The following is a 16,581-nucleotide window of genomic DNA, read 5'->3' as shown; positions in this document are numbered from 1 at the left end:
TTTCCAAGGCATTCCCAAAGCCTCCAGGTATTTCCCAAACTAGAGTTGGCAACCCTAACAAAGATGCCAGCTTGATATGTCATTTGCATGTTCATGCAAAAATATCCTATGCTGAATAATTACAGAATGATCTACTTAAAAGTTAAGTCCTGTTTTGAGAGTGACTGATCTCTTAAATAACAAAATCCAGAAGCAAAGAGCTGAGACTGATATTGGCACTTCATTACAATTTGGTTTCAAATTCAGAAAATCTGAAGTTGAACATTTGCCAAAATTGCTTTTCAATTGTCAAAAAAATAGTTGACCTTTCAAAGTTCCAAAATACCAAAAAATTGGACAGTGCAAAACATCAGGGCTTAGATTATCTCACTGGTAAAACTGGAAGTTATTTATATGTATTTATGTATGTTATTTATATTTCACTTTTCTCACTGAGACAAGGGAGATTACACAGTGTAATTCAATACGATCAGTATTGAATTACACTGTGGAATCAGTATAATATTGTCAAACTGGCACGCATTTGAATCTCTCTACTTTCAACAAAAGAGATTTAAGCACAGTGATTAATTCTCTCCTGCTGAAATTGGTGAGACTCAAAGACACACTTCGGCTGGGCTATGCAAAATATTTTTTACCAAGAAAACAGTTTTCAGCCTTTCTTGTGCAGATCTGCTGTGCCTGGGGTGCTATTTGCATTCTGGTACCTCCTCCTGAAGAGTTCAGTTGCTGGCCGCATAACACCCCCCTCTTCATCTGTACTGCACACGGTGGTCTCGTCTCTGGGGTGGTCTGTCTCCAGAGCTTGGTGCCCAGTTGAAGTCTGCTTCAATCTACTCTTCTAGAGCACAGACCTGACTGATACTGAATTAAAAACTGTTCTTATAGGTTTATCCTACTTCAATGAGAGCCCTTGGACTGGGGACTAGCGGATCACTCTGTCGCATCGGTGCTATGGTGGCACCTTTCATAGCACAAGTACGAATACTTCCTTTTGGTAAATTCAGCCTGCTAAGTTAAAACAGATGTCAGGGAAGAGACTTCAGATAAATTGAATAGGCTATGCTTCATTTTCAAAATTCTGTAAATTCAGGCTTTTTTTTTTTAAAGGTGAGAAAGATAGGTTGAAGTTAAACTGTACTGTTTTATGGAGAAGCTTCCAAGCCACAGCTATATTATAATATTCAAAATAAAAATGACTTACAAGCAGGGGACCTGCAAGGACTTGCTGGGGCATATTATTTCCTGCTGAATACCCATTATTTTCTTTTTCCCTTCCCTGAAAGCCTCCATAGTCTCCCCCTTTTTCTGCTTTCTTCTCTTCCACTGGACCTGCCTTCCTGCCTTTCCCACCTTCCCTCTCCCTGGCAGCCTCTTTCTGGGAAAACTGTACCATTCTAGCCAATGGGTTGGGCTGGGCCAAGTTAGGCAGTGGGGAACCCACAAGGACATGTGCTGGGGCATTTCATTTCCCCCCATATCCCCCACACTATTACCTCTTTTCCTCCTCCTGGCAGCTTCTTTTTTTCTTTCCACCCATCAACCAATCAACTTTTATCTATCTCCTATCTTCAGCAATCTTTATTATTTATTTACTTCATTTATAGCCCACCTTTTCCCACAGTGGGGACCCAAAGCAGCTTATATAATTCTCCCCGACTCCATTTTAGCCAGTGAGCCTCAACAGCAGAATGGTGATTTGAACCTGGGTCTCCCAGATCCTAGTCTGAAACTCTAACCACTGTAACACACTTGCTTTTGAGCAGTGGATGCTGTTAATATTAGTGAGTAGCCGAGCCTGCCAGTGGTTGCTGGTATGCCTGGTCCCAATGAGTCCTTCCTCAAAGGCCAAAACATAGAAAGGGCCTTCCCTTCCCTTTTATTGATAGATGGCTGGCAATATTGCTGTACTTGCATAGCCACTCCCGTGCTTCTTTCCCTTCCCTGGCAGGCTCCATAGCTCCCCTTTTGCTACTTCCTCCTCTCCTCTCCTTTCCACCCACCAGCCACCCTCTCTTTGTCTGCAATTTTACAGAGAAAGACCAACTTAAAACAAGATCCAATCGGAATAATAAATCATGAGTTGGTGAGGACCATTCCCAGTTGTTCTTAGAGGTAAAAATGGGCAAATCCAGGAAAGTACAGGGTGATGTGGGATAAGCAAATCCAGTTAGAAAAATGCAGGGACTGGTGACACGTGACCTGAGGGCATGGCTGCTTGAAGCTTCCCCAGCAGGGGAGAGGCAATGCAGTTTTAATTAATGACTAGAGAAGCTCTCCAGTTGATAAATCACTCTGGATAAAGAGAGATCATGAGTTAATCCACATGGCACCCTTACTTAAAGTTTTACTGCGCAGATTTTAATCTGGGTGGTGACTGGAAGTTTGGGGTATATTTGCTGTATTTGTGGACTGATGAAAACTTCCATACTAGAAGCTAAGGCTGAACCTGAGAAAGAGGAAGGTAGTATTGAACTTTTTAATGAATCCTAATTCTTCACTTTCCCTGAGAAGTATTTTTTGTAGAATAGTGACTTGTTGCTCTGCAACATAAAGATTAAAATGCATCAAGCCTTAAAGATATTAAGTTCCACTAAACTCTTTTCTAACTGGATCTGCTTATCAGGATCTACTTATCACTTTACTGGAATAGACTTTATGTTAATCCAATTTTACCTATCAATCAAAAGCTGGGAATCGTCCTCAACCACTGAGTGATTTATTATCCTGTTGATTGGAATCTTGTTTTCAACTGGCCTCAATTCTTAACATTCTCCTCCTCCTCCCTTCTCTATTTTTATAACTATAGAGTGATCATTAGTCAACTAGTTTTTGAGATAGTTTTCCTAATACAACTACAAAGATGCTGAAACTTTTCTTCCAGTGCAGGGAAAAGGCTATTCTGCCATAGCACAATGATCAAAATCTAGAGGTATGCTTCAACCCATTATGCTTACATATGCCTGCCTCTTGTGCTATACTTTACCTAGAATACTTAATTTTGATGAATCTTGAAGGGGATTAGCATAGTTAAGCTTTTAAAAATGTTAGTTTGTTGTATTACAACATGTGTACTAATTGTTTATTTGTAGGTGCTTATGAATGCTTCTTTCTTGGGAGCGCTTTGCCTATTTGCTTCAGTCTGTGTTGTATGTGCTGTTTCGGCTTTCACTCTACCCATAGAGACCAAAGGAAGAGCCCTTCAGGTTGGTAGACTACATACTACAAGGATAGAAAACCACATCCTTCACCTACTAAGAGCTATGGGGCAACTTCCCCTGAACTTCCTCAGCTATGAAAAGCCAAGAGCCCTATAAGACCCACCTGTGTGTCAGGAACTAACAAGCTTAAAGGTTTAACTAGAGAAAAACAATCCTTTCTACATCTAAAATAAGCCAAACACAAGTGATTCTGTCAAACAAGGGAGATCCAGATAGTAAAGAGCCCTTCCAGCTGCACATCTGATGGAGATGTTTATCTGAATGTATGTCCATAACACAATGCACATAAGTAAAATACTTGGATGAGCAGCCTTATAAAGACCTATACAGCAGACATTCTCTATTCAGTGATCTGTTCCCTGATCACCACAAACAGTAAAAGCTGCTTCCCAGTAGGTAAAGGTAAAGGTAGTCAGTCCCCTGTGCAAACACCGAGTCATTACTGACCCATGGGAGGGACGTCGCATTACGACGTTTTCTTGGCAGACTTTTTATGCGGTGATTTGCCATTGCCTTCCCCAGTCATCTACACTTTACCCCCAGGAAACTGGGTATTCATTTTACCGACCTCGGAAAGATGGAAGGCGGAGTCAACCTTGAGCTGGCTACCTGAACCCAGCTTCCGCTAGGATCGAACTCAGGTCATGAGCAGAGCTTGGGCTGCAGTACTGCCACTTACCACTCTGCACCATGGGGCTCTATGCTTCCCAGTACCAAAACAATAAAATTTCCCAGATAACTTAACAATTAAGATTCATGGTATGATAGGAGTAAAACCAGTCTGGAGAATGCATCATGTGAACAGACTGTAAATAAGTAAAATCACAAATCATGATTGTGAATGGTGAGGATCTATTCTAAGTTAAGTTATTGTTGGGATTTTCAGGTTCTTTTTTTTTTTGAAAAATTTTTATTGGGTTAGAACATTTTTATTTTTACATTACAGTCAATTTTCCCCTAATTTTTCGTTTCTAACCCCCTCCCTTTCCCCCCCTTTTGTTGACTTCCAACAGCTTTCCCACCCTCTGTCCCTTTTCCCTTACTTCTATTGAATTCCTCTGTCTAGAACAGATATACATTCTCCATTATATTAAGCAGTACATCTTTAACTCCTTTACTTATTATACACCCAAACTATACGTCTTTAGATAAACAATTTATCCCATTTTCCAGTTTTGAATATTTCTATATAAACCTATATATCATAAACCATAAAAATTTCCCACATTTAAATCAAACAATTTGATTTGTTCTCTATATATTACTCATTTCAACTTTTTATGGTAATTCTATATAACTCCTCGCATAATCAATCAATTTAACTCTTCTGTACATTCAGTTTGGTGCATATAAATCTTATCAAAGAAAGAAAATATTGTTATTTACTCAATCCTCATGTTTAAACCTTATCATTAATTATTCTCTATCAATGTTCTATCAGTTAACCTATACATATCTATATATATCTCAATCAATTAATCTAACTGCTTATAAATTCACATTTCTCTTCCGCCCCCGGTAAAGTCACCCCTCTCTTTTATACTTTTATTATACTTCAGTAGTTCTCAAACTGCCACAGTTTTCCTCCCACCTCCCATTTCTTCTCCAGATATTGTTTCAGCTTCTCCCAGTCTGTGTTAAACTGCCCTGAGTCCAGATCTCTCAGTTTTCTTGTCATCTTATCCATTTCAGCCATATACAGCAATTTGTAGATCCAATCTTCAATAGTTGGCACTTCTTGTACTTTCCATTTCTGCGCATACAAAAGTCTAGCTGCTGCAGTCATATAAAAAATCAACGTCCTATGATGGGCTGGAATTCCCTCCATTCCCAAGTTTAGCAGCAGGAGTTCTGGGTTCTTATTTATTTGAAACTGTAAAATTTCACTCATTTCTCTTATTATTTCCCCCCAGAACTGCCTAGCTACCTCACACGACCACCACATATGATAGAGGGAGCCCTCATGTTTCTTACATTTCCAGCATTTATTAGAAGTATTCAAGTTCCCTAGCGCAATCTTCTTTGGTGTCATGTACCAACGATAGATCATTTTGAAAATGTTCTCTTTAATATTAATGCATGTCGTTGTTTTCATTGTAGTTTTCCACAAGTATTCCCATGCCTCCATTGTTATTTCTTTATTGAAATTTATAGCCCATTTCACCATCTGTGTTTTAAGGTTCTAATGTACAGCTGTAAGACTGATAAGCTTCAGTTTCCATCATTTAAAGTAAATTAGTAAAATGTACATGAGCTGATATGATATAAACTATACACAACAAAAACAAAAGACACTGAACAACAAAACAAATTGTTTACACAATCAAGGCCAATTTTAAAACTTCCAAGTTCTATCCATGAACTGGAAATAGCACCCCCCCACACACACACAAAAAACCCTATTACTCTAAGGAAAGATAGATAACCCCTTTATCATGAAGATGCTTTATAAGAATACTATAGCTGCTTTGGGTTGCAATGATAATATTGATCCGTACTAAATTAAAGTCCTCCATCACAGAACTGTAGCTCTGATTCTGAAAAATTTCTGCACCAGCACCACAGGATCATAGTATATTAACCCCTCTGCATTATACATGATGACCACATCATCATGCTAGGGGCAGTACACAAGAAATATATGCTTGTTGGCAACTACATCAAAGTGCTGCCTGAGGCTGATACCCTCCAAGGAGACAAGGCAGTTCATGAAGCCACTTGCCTCGTATATCAAGTGATTTTCTCCATGCCGCTACAAACCTTAAGAGGAGGGGGGGGGGACAAAGGTTGAAATGAAAAAAAAAGCCCCAAAATCACAGATTCTGGGTATCCTAGGACCTTCATGGACAGAAGCCATGAGGGATGGGGGTTGTAGTAAGAAGCAGAATTGGGTGGGATTGACTGAAAAAGGTGGCTAGATCCAATACATTAACAGTATTAAATGTAAGCTACAAAGCAGACACAACTTAAAATATTTTCTGTGTAGTTGTGGTGGGTCGTCTAATAGTTAAACTTGAGCTTTTAATTCCATTTTAGCAATCAAAATGAAGACACAGAGGCTGGAAAAAAGCACGATAAATAACCTGCTATCAAATAAATTCAGACCACTTTCTAAGAGAGCAAAAATTGTGTTTTCTTGTATGCCTTTTCTCAAAAATGTATATTGTGTTCTTGCATTAATAAACATGTGACCCATTTCCCTTCCTCTTAAATAAAATAGCAAAAATAAAACGTATCTAGTGTCACGCTTAAAACAAGGCTAGTTGCAATGCTGCTGTTTATGGCAGAGCCAAAATGTCAAGGCAGGATACATTTAAATACATGGAAGACTTAATTTTGTGTTTCAGCCCTACTGCTTTCTCTGGATTTTAGCCAAGGCAATAAGGTTTGCATACAAAATGTAGAAAAGTGGAAACCAATCAAAGCCACAGCAATGGCGTTAAATTCAGGCACATTTTTGTACTACACGGAAGATCAAACTATAGTGTCAACAAGAATAGGAATGCTGTTTCCTGTACTAGGTAACCAGTGTGTTCCTAATGAAAGAAATATCAAATGATCATAACACAGTTTAATCTGCTGATTCAAGAAAAGCAGGGATGTGTATTTCCAGTTTACTGGGCAGACACAACATACTGTGAGATAAAAACCTACCTTTATAGAAGACACTAGGGATGTGCGTGTCATGAGTCAGCCCCAGCCCCGACTGGCCACCTTACCTAGTGCCTCAGAGTCCTCCTCAGAGTCCTCCTCAGAAGATGAGCAGGAAGGGCCAGCAGGATCTCCTCTAGAGTCGGAAGCCCCTGCAGAAGCTATGGGAGAGGAGGAGCAGTCAAAAACCACTGCTGCTGCTCCAGAGGGAATTCAGCAAGAACAGCCTGGAGCTGAGACTGTCAGGGACGAGGAACAGCCAGAAACCTCCACAGAGGCTGTAAGAGACAAAGACTCCCCTAGGGCAAGAGCGAAATCCGAGCCTCTGAGGCCAGCTGAAAGGAGGAAACGTAGAGATAAGGCAGCGCTCCTGGAGAGGCGTAGGAGTGGCCGTCTGCAAGCACAACACCCAGCTGAGCTGTTCGAGGGAGAGGCAACAGCTGTCCCTCATTAGGACAGCAATAAAGGAAGACGCTGAGGAAACCAAGCGTGGAAGCAACTCAGCTCGCCACTCCCTACCTGGACGTTTGTGTACCCTGCTCTACTGCTTGCTTGGACTTTGACCTTGGCCTGCCTACTGACTACTCTTCTGCCTGCCCCCTCTCTCTGACTGATAGCCTGACCTTGACACCTGGCCTGACTCCTGGACCCTGGTTTCCTGTCTTCTGTAATACTGAACTCCTGCCTGCTGTGTTCAGCCCTGCAGTACCAGTGAGCCTCCTGCCTGCTGTGCCCAGCCCTGTGCGCGACAGTGCGCTCAGATATATTGGCCCCAAATATACACCTTAAAATACCGTAACAGTATTTTCAGGTATCTGGAGCGGTATTCATGATTCTTGGGAATACTGCTATTTGGGTCCCATATATTTATGGAACTATCTGGAGATGGCATTTTAAGGTTCTTAGCTCTGGTCCCCCTCGCCCCAGGTTTTCCAGGCAATGAGGAGGGTAGCTCATGGCTGCTGAGAGCCTCACCCAGTCAGGCAATGGCAAATTGCAGCCGTCGAGACCTTGACAGGCCTGGGATGGGTAAGTCATAGCTGCCGAGAGCCTTGGCCAGCCAAACTGCAACTCTGGCTGGCAATTTCTCCTTCCCTCCCTTTTTTGTGCATGCAAGGCCAATTTCCAGGACCATTTTTTCCTCCCAGTCAGCACCCTTACAAGTAGGATGGCTAGGTGCATCTCGTTCAGGAATCTGTAGAATTGGTCTCCTTGTTCAAATTTGCTTGTAACTTGGAAGGTGTCTAAGTAGACAGGCACAACTAGCTCCACTGCAATTTTAGTGTCATTCAGCTGAAAAACAGGCACTCCAGCAGCCCTCCCCTGCCCCAAGTCCAAAATAGGGAATAATGGAGCCTGAATATTTCCTGTATCTGTGGAAAACCCAAGCTTGAATCCTGAAATGCTCCTGGGGGACCTGGATTCCATTGTATACCCGTATTTATAGCCTTCCTCAAATCCGAATCTGAAAAATATATTTTCCCCAGATGCACTATGGAGCTGAATTACGGTTTCTAAATGTTATGCAGCAGGAAACTAATAACTAGTATAAGATTTATTTTCACAAGATCGCAACAAGACACATTTCAATACTTTTCAAAGTATTTTAATTCATTTTCTTCACTCCTTACACTTTAGTGCACAAGTAACTTTCTAGGGGCAACTACAATTCCATTATACCAGTAAGTATCCTAGGACAATATCAAATCATGTTCTCCCCCCCACCCCTATCCCCAATGGCTAATGGTTATGTACAGGTACAGACAATCGATATTATGGCCAGTCACGTGCCTTTGGTAAATTAATGTCTGGTGGGTTCACATTTTCCTGAAACAGCAAAAGCCATTAAATTTAATTCCAACAATAGTTTTTACAAATCTTTTTCAAATAAAAGATTTGAACAACAGTCACTCTGGAGTACTCGTGGCTTCCAAAGAGGATATAGAAATTTTCTAAGGTCTCCTACATGCTTCAATTCTTGGTAGTACTAAGCAGCAAAGTATGACTCTCAGTAAGGATCCATAGATGTAGAAGTTATCTCAAAATTTTCTCCAGAAAACGAACATTGATAAATATCAAGTTTTTTTTTAAAAAAAAGTGTTAGCAGTTCATACAACCAGTTCATTTAAAAAACTGCCGCTCTTCCCCTTTGAGGCGTTTTTTCCTGGGCTGTACAAAGTCATCATCCGAGTCGTCTGTTAAATCTGGACTGCCTCTATTAGTATGGCAATACAGCTGGGTGGGGAATTTTTTGTCAGGATAAATGTTCTTCAGAAGTTCCTCAAAGTAAGCTTCCAGTTTCATGCCAGCATCAGCCACTTCTGAATCAGGCTGTAGGGGAAATTTAACATACCAGCATGTCAGGTTTTTACAATTGTTGTTCCATGAAATTAAAAACAGTGTTTTCACATTAATAGTCAAAAACCATTTCACTTGGAATAATTTGCATATTTTTGAAACAGGTGAGAGACCCAACACTACCAGCACTTCTGTTACTAGGTATATATTGAATAGTTTGTCAACAGCATTTACAATATAGAGTAAACAATTTAGCTAGCCCTTTGGGAACTTCATATCACTAGAGGTAGACAGTTCCTGGGCTAAAATATCATAAAAGAACTTGTTCATACAGAATTCCTTTTAATGTCAGAAGACTACCTCAGCCAACACCACTATGGATGTTGGTCAGATTTAATCTCTCTCTTCCAGAAGAGTATTCCCTATTGCTACTAAATGTGGCAGTTGTAAAGAAGTTTCTCATTCAGCTCTGTCACATAACATCTTGGTAAAATCCGACTATTCTGGGTGGCTTTTGTCAGGCTAATCAGTATAAAGGTTTGTACTTGATAATCACAGGTTTCTATTTAACTTTCCAACAACTGATTATTAATCTCTGGGCAAAAGTGACTTTAGGTTCATGTCAGGTATAGTACAAAATTACTGTCAAAAAACTTTTGCATCTGTTTTCATTTTACTCACCTACACACACACGCACACACACACACCACACACACACACACTGCCCACAGCTTTAACTTGTTATGTACTCAGAGTTATAAAATAAAAGAAGAAAACTGCATGAGTCCAATATTGCTTCAAAAGGTACAGACACACAGCAGCTTCAAACTCTAGAAGCTGGTTTCTATTCCAGAGTTACCATATTTATAAAAGGTTACCTCACATAAAAATAATTTCTAACATAACCTGACTGCCCCACTAATTGAGTTCACAGTCTTCATTAATTCAGCATTTCTATAGAATTAGAACATCTTGTAAGATTTCCCCTTCCATATTTTCTTAGATAGGGTGAACCAAGCATATTCATGTGTGTCTTCAGATAGCACTGACTTATTTTAATTGTATCAGAAATATATCCATTTTATAATGACTGAGCCCTGATCTGGACAGCCCAGGTGGGCCTAATCTCATCAGATCTCAGAAGCTAAGCAGGTTAGTAATTGGATGAGATTAACAATATTCCCTGTGTTTTGATACTGTCCAACGTCTTTTCAGACTACTTCATAGTTTTCAGTCTGATTCTGTCTTATTTTTAAAAAAAGCATTTCAGATATTAATCAGAACAAGGCATTCCCTGATCTTTACCTGCAGCAGCCTCATTAACAAGACCAATAACCATTTTTAGCACTTGGCTACCGATAGTCTTTGTGAGATCTCTGATGCAATGCTGGCAAGACATCATGCAACAGGGACACAAGCAATTACATTTCACATATAACAACAAGCTGTGTCCCTCTGAAACTACCGTAGCACCCAAAATAAAATGATATATACATGCAGTGTAATATTTCCTAACCTCATTAAATTCAGCACAGTTTTGGAAGATCAGTCGGAAATCAGCTACAACATCTTCTGGTTTTGTGTATGATGGGTGGTGAAGTTGCAATCTATTCTTGATTGTGGACAAGTCCATTGGCTTCTTAATTATTTTGTAGTAGTCAGGCACCTAAAGAGAAATAGATCTGTATTTTCATAAATACTCCCAATGTATTTTTAGTTCAGTTTCAGGGGAACAGGACATTTGAAGCTCAGAACTTCAGGAACTTATTTCTGTTAATGCATGATTTCTATAACTGATGAAAATAAATGGAAGGAATCTATATTAAATATCAGTTAGCTCCATATTACTTGAAAACATATAGCCAGTTTAGGGAATTATTCACTCAATAAATGACTTGGGGGGGGGGCGGGACATGATTCAACGGACATGCTACTTAGGATCAATGTTGGAATTGTTTATTGCACTGATAATAACAATTTGGCTGATGAACGGTACCAATTTATATTATAAAACTAATGGTAAATAATCAAGTAACAACCATACCGTAGGAGGGACAGGATCTTGAAAAGCAAGGCTCATTTCATGGCAGTAAAGGTACAGCAGTAATCTTTCACACTTCTGTACAACATAAGAGATCACAATTACACAAAATACCAATATGAAAAGCTAAAACTGGTAGTCTCCAGTGCTTTTGCTGTGATAAGGGATGCCCCTGCTGATATTCTGACATTGTGCGGTTCTTTTTCTCACTTCCTCCAGCAGAAAATCTTTAAATTAACATATTTTCAAGACATATTGAGTAAAAGGACATTGAACAGACAATGTGTGCATCTCAAAGAGAACAGATGTTCTACTGGTACATTTCCTAAAACGATGAAGAAACTGCACAGTGCAACTGATTAGTCCACACCTAAAACACATTATTACAACTTCATGAAAACTGTTCACATCCAGGAATTTGAGAAGAAAGGTGTTAAAATGGTTTGCCAGAGCAAGGCACAACCAATCACATTTTTGCAATCATGAAACTGAAATGCCTACAATAATAAACTTATGAAAACTGCAAAAGAATGTAGATGGTCACAGGAAATGCACAGGTGCAAGATGTCTTTTGGATACATTCTCACATTCTTGGGTCCTGTTTTTTTTTAAAGAAACTACTGATGTTCTGTATTTATTTTTGTCACTCACTTCATTTCCAAAAAAATATTCACAAATGAACGTAATTCAATTAACTCATATCCTCACCCTCCGATCTTTAGGGGTCAATCCAATGTTGCTTTCTAGTTTTCTTTTTTCTTCAGCCATATGTCTTGGGCCATCACAATCATATTCTACTTGTGGTCTGGACAAATCACGGCAGAATGTGCAGATCCACTCCCCACTAAGTAAATGGACAGAAGGCAGGTAAGTCTCAGTGCACATGCTTGAGTTCTGAAAGCTTCTAGGTAAACACTTTAATCTAAGATGAGGTTTTAGAAGACCCCCAGACAGTGAGATGTTTGGGCCCACCCCACCGTTTCCTGTGCTTTGTACCTTGGAAAATTCCTGAGTGTGGGAACATGGCAAGAAAGATGGAACACTTTAGGGCATCTGTCACAACACAACAGCTCTCCTCCATTCTGACACACTGCACACCAGTCCTCGTTGGGGTCATCATCTTTTCTACCATCTCCAATATGAGCAGCCCCTATCCATGCTCCCTTGCCACTGGATGGCTGGTCACCTGTACTATCTGGGGCTTCAGTTCTCAAGGCAATTTCTTCAGAGGAGTGATTACGATTGCTATTCAACAGCAGTGAGGTAAGCAAATGTCTAGAAAAACTCGCCTGCAGAGAAAACGAAAAACAAGAGCATGGTCTGACAAAAACACTGACGTGACTATGTTTTTACACACCTGCATCGTTTTAAAAATACTGGAACATGTCTACAATAGGGCAGTTATAACCTATCCTACTGAATCGCTTTAACTCCTTCAACATATAACTCTGAAGGCTGCCTACAATATTAAACACCTCAAATACTTAGATCTCAAGGGCTGAAGAACAGGTGGTTCTTCTAAATGAATAAACTACATAAATAAATAGCATGAGTGCTATATAATTTTTCAAAGATTAATATGAAGTGCTCAGTTCTCACCAGACTTTTAGCTTTGAAAAAGAATCTTAGCAACTCAGGTAGTTTTCCAATAAATTAAAATTATCTTCCTACACTCAGACTAGTTTCTTTATAATAACAGTGATTACATTTTGATTCCTGGATTCTTCATCTGTTTCTTGCTTCACTGTTACAACTGGGAAATCATAATTCTCACTTGGCATACCAGACTCTTGTTTTATTCTGATAGGCTCCAACATGACTACTGGGGCTTTTTGGGTTGAATCAGCACCTGATGGTCTGCTAGAGGAGCCAGAGCTGTAAAACAAAGATGGGGGTGCGGGTCGGGTGAGGGGAGGGAAGAAAAATTAAAGATGTTTTTGACATGTTCTTGATTTCCTGAAGCAGAACACAACACCACTATTTTCAGACAGGAATGTGAGGGTTATGAGAATAAGCCCTTTATGCTACAGGTTTTCAACCTCTCTATGATTAAAAGCTGTTTTTGAACTGGTTTTTTAAAAGATAAATTACAAGAACTTAAGAAGTTTCCCACAACTTTCAACTACACAAAGTGTAGTTCTTATAGCATAATTCTTATAGCATAAGAAACATACAAGCAGAAAATTTTGACCCTAGCCAAAAGGGGGGATTTCAGCACAGAAGATTCTTTAATTTTTAAAAATTTATTGTAAATTCAAACAAATTTTACAGTCAATCAATACCACAGAAAAGTCCAAATACAATATAAAATGTGCCTCAACCAAAGTTCTTACTATTAATCTCTGCTATCTTAAGTTTTTCTTAAAGAAACTCCTATAAAAATATAAACAAGCAAACTACTTAAACATTCATACAGAACATCACATCACATCTAGGGAGCAATCCTAAGCAGGTCTACTCAGAAGTAAGCCCCATTCCATTCAATGGGACTTACTTCCAGGAATGCGCCCTCAGGATTACAGCCAGTGTGATTCATCTTTCCCCTTTAAATATCTTGATTCAGATTCTAAGATATTTGCACTCCTTGCACAATGGGAATATGAAACTTCATGCAAGGCAAATCAGGTTGCTTTCAAGATTTCCAGATGACAAAAGAGCAGTCCTCTGATTTAATCTGTCCATATCAGTTTTTCATTTTGCTCAGGTAATTCAATCTTAACATACACATCTGTCTTAATTTTCTCATATTTATAGATTTACACTTTCTAACTGATATCTTCTATCCTCCCATTAATATGCGACTATTCCTGGGATATTTTGCAGGAGCCCCTCTCCAGACATACAAAGTGTCCTACATGAACCACTGATGACCATTTACAAATTCATTGCCTAATAGTTATTTCAAGGCATCCTTTCCAACATATAATCTGCTTACCTGCCTCGGCTTCCAACACTGGAGGCACTGGGTGAACGAACTGGAGGATGGATGCCAGAAGCAGAAACTGCCCCTAAGCCATCAATGAAAAAGAAATTAGAAACATATCTTGCCATGCACTTTCTATTATATTTTAAAGCCTCTTGTGGTTTGATCTGAAGATTCAGATCAATGTGTTTTTATTTTCACCTTTGTTGGGAGCTGGTGTAGCATACAGGTTATACACCTCTCTCTGTCCAAAAGAGAGGTATACAAATGAACTATTGTTATTAAGAGTAGAAAAGTGGGGTGTGAAATCACCTGACAGAATGGAGAGTATCCCAAGTCCAAGGGAAAGGCGACCATCCCTGCAGGTCTAGGCACAGTAGTGACAACCCTAGCAGACCTAACAGCCACGATACTCCCTGATTATTGTCACTATCATGGAGAAGTCCATGGGCTGGCTGTTCAAGCATGCCATTCTGACCCCCAGGAACGACAAGGCTGCCATCATTGGGGAAACACAACTTAGCGCCCTCAAAGGGGCAGAAATGGAGTACAGATCTGTGGACTCAGTGGTGCAAATGGATGATGTGTTCCACTACCCTGTGGAGTATCTCAACATGCTCAGCCCTCCTGGCTTCCCAGCCCGCAAGCTTCTCCTCAAAGTGGGGGCTCCAGTGATGCTGCTCCAGAACCTCAGCCCACCCAAACTCTACAATGGCACCAGACTACGAGTGAAAGCCCTCCGAAGGAACATCATCAAGGTCACATTGTTCACTGGCAGTTCTCGGGGGGGGGGGCAGGGTTCATACCACGCACTTATGTGGCATTTGAGGTATGTAAGGGACATACCCCAAAGCAAAGAGCGAATCCTGGCTTTCTTGTGCCTCGTCAATCGAGGATGTGCTTTAAAAGAGCCCAGGGGACACTGCCTTTGTGTCTACAGGGAGCACCCACTCAGAAGAAGTGGCAGGAAAACTCTTGGTGTGGAACCTCTCAGTTTCTTGTGACTGGCCCAGCCTGCGGCAACCATTCTGTAATAGTACCCACTATCTTTTTTCAAAATTCAAAAAGAGCCTATAGGCTTAACACAGTTGTGGACCCACTTAGTGCTTCCTAGCAAAATGCTGGTGGCCCCCAGAATTATTCTTAAAGCACGGTTTCATGATTGTGAAGGCTGCAAATCTTTCCGTGAAGGGACTGCCTCATTCTGTCATTGCAATTGATAGAGCTGCTGGATTCAAACGGATTCTTCCTTCTGTACAGCCAGAAGCCACACTGCCCATTTATTTATTTACCGAGAGCTTTGGGAATCTCTTTTCTCAGAGGTTTCAAGTAAAGGCCTAACCAGAATTTGTTGGGGTGCTTTAGGTTGAGTAATCCATTTTAATCATAAGGCAAGTTAGTTTTATCTGTGAACACCACTAAACTTAGGTTTTATTTCACCCACTGATTACTGCAATATTCTATTGACCATTCTTCCTATTGATTGTCTTCAGTCTTTGATTTCTTCTGCACAGTGTTTTCTCAGTTCTTTTGTTTTTGCTATGGCCTCCTCCATCCTCCCACATCCAGTATAAGTTTCCATAAACCTTACTATTAAATCTTTACATGTTCTTGATCCCACTGTCATCCATATCTTGTTATTGTCCCAATTGTACTCTCCATCCCTGTAGTTCTTTATGCCATGAAACTCTATCTCAGTTGCACATTTGTTTCTCCTGCCCTCTTACCTCTCCTTAAGAGCTGCAATTCTTCACCTTGTCATTTACATTATACTACTTTGTCTAGCTCTTTTCTGAGTCTTTTCTTTTCCGATAATGAATAATGACATAATAATCATAATAAGAGCTAGAATATTCATCTGTAATAATTGCACTCTATTTAATTCTTCTTTCCCTTTTCCTATTCTTTTGTTTCTTATTTTGTTAAACTGTTGGCAGAGACTAGTTTGTTTTTACTTCGTATGATGCACACTGCAATATTAGGGGTGGTATGAATAGCAGCAACCCTACCTGAAAGGCCTGGAGATGGTACTGATGAATTTGGGGACTGGACGGTTTTGCGGGAAGGAGGTTTGGATTGGCTCTGCTCCAAAATTGCATCTCTCCTTCCAATGTTATCCAGGGAAATAGTTCCTGAACAATCAATCTTTTAAAAAGATGAAAGAATATAAGATAGATAGAACAAAATCATGCCCTTATTTAGAATGTATCGAATTAGCCCTGACACAGGATTAAATATCAGATCTTAATATATCCATTCAATTCTAGGACCACATAAGTACACTACTGACGGCAAGGAAACATGCATATAACTTAACTTTTCAGCATCAGCCAATTCTTACACTAGGCAAGAAAAAATACTATGGAATAAGGAAAGAGCACCTCTGTAGAGCTCTTCTGGAGTGTAGCCATCAGCTGAAGAAGCAAGTTCACATTAGTTTACAGCCA

General features: G+C 39.9%; 2 protein-coding genes across 4 annotated transcripts in view; one reads left to right on the top strand and one right to left on the bottom strand.

The window, feature by feature from the left end:
- The window catches only part of SVOPL (SVOP like), a 30,977-nt gene extending 24,661 nt beyond the window's left edge, over positions 1–6,316 (top strand). Inside the window, exons 10-12 of the mRNA XM_054989179.1 lie at positions 889–978; positions 3,093–3,206; positions 6,258–6,316. Of these exons, the coding sequence (XP_054845154.1) occupies positions 889–978; positions 3,093–3,206; positions 6,258–6,269 (216 nt within the window). The 3' untranslated portion in view covers positions 6,270–6,316. The remainder of the gene's footprint in view (positions 1–888; positions 979–3,092; positions 3,207–6,257) is intronic.
- Positions 6,317–8,496: 2,180 nt separating this feature from the next.
- The window catches only part of TRIM24 (tripartite motif containing 24), a 75,737-nt gene continuing 67,652 nt past the window's right edge, over positions 8,497–16,581 (bottom strand). For all 3 annotated transcript variants that reach the window (XM_054988922.1, XM_054988920.1, XM_054988921.1), the window contains 8 exons: positions 16,144–16,279; positions 14,147–14,219; positions 12,918–13,086; positions 12,208–12,500; positions 11,920–12,055; positions 11,215–11,289; positions 10,687–10,836; positions 8,497–9,203 (listed from right to left, as the gene is read on the bottom strand). In XM_054988922.1, the coding sequence (XP_054844897.1) occupies positions 8,994–9,203; positions 10,687–10,836; positions 11,215–11,289; positions 11,920–12,055; positions 12,208–12,500; positions 12,918–13,086; positions 14,147–14,219; positions 16,144–16,279 (1,242 nt within the window). In that variant the 3' untranslated portion in view covers positions 8,497–8,993. The remainder of the gene's footprint in view (positions 9,204–10,686; positions 10,837–11,214; positions 11,290–11,919; positions 12,056–12,207; positions 12,501–12,917; positions 13,087–14,146; positions 14,220–16,143; positions 16,280–16,581) is intronic.

This window comes from Eublepharis macularius, chromosome 9 (assembly GCF_028583425.1).
Source record: "Eublepharis macularius isolate TG4126 chromosome 9, MPM_Emac_v1.0, whole genome shotgun sequence".
NCBI classification, from domain to species: Eukaryota; Metazoa; Chordata; class Lepidosauria; order Squamata; family Eublepharidae; genus Eublepharis; species Eublepharis macularius.
The sequence above is the reverse complement of the archived record's forward strand: the minus strand, read 5'-3'. Positions and strand labels throughout refer to the sequence as shown.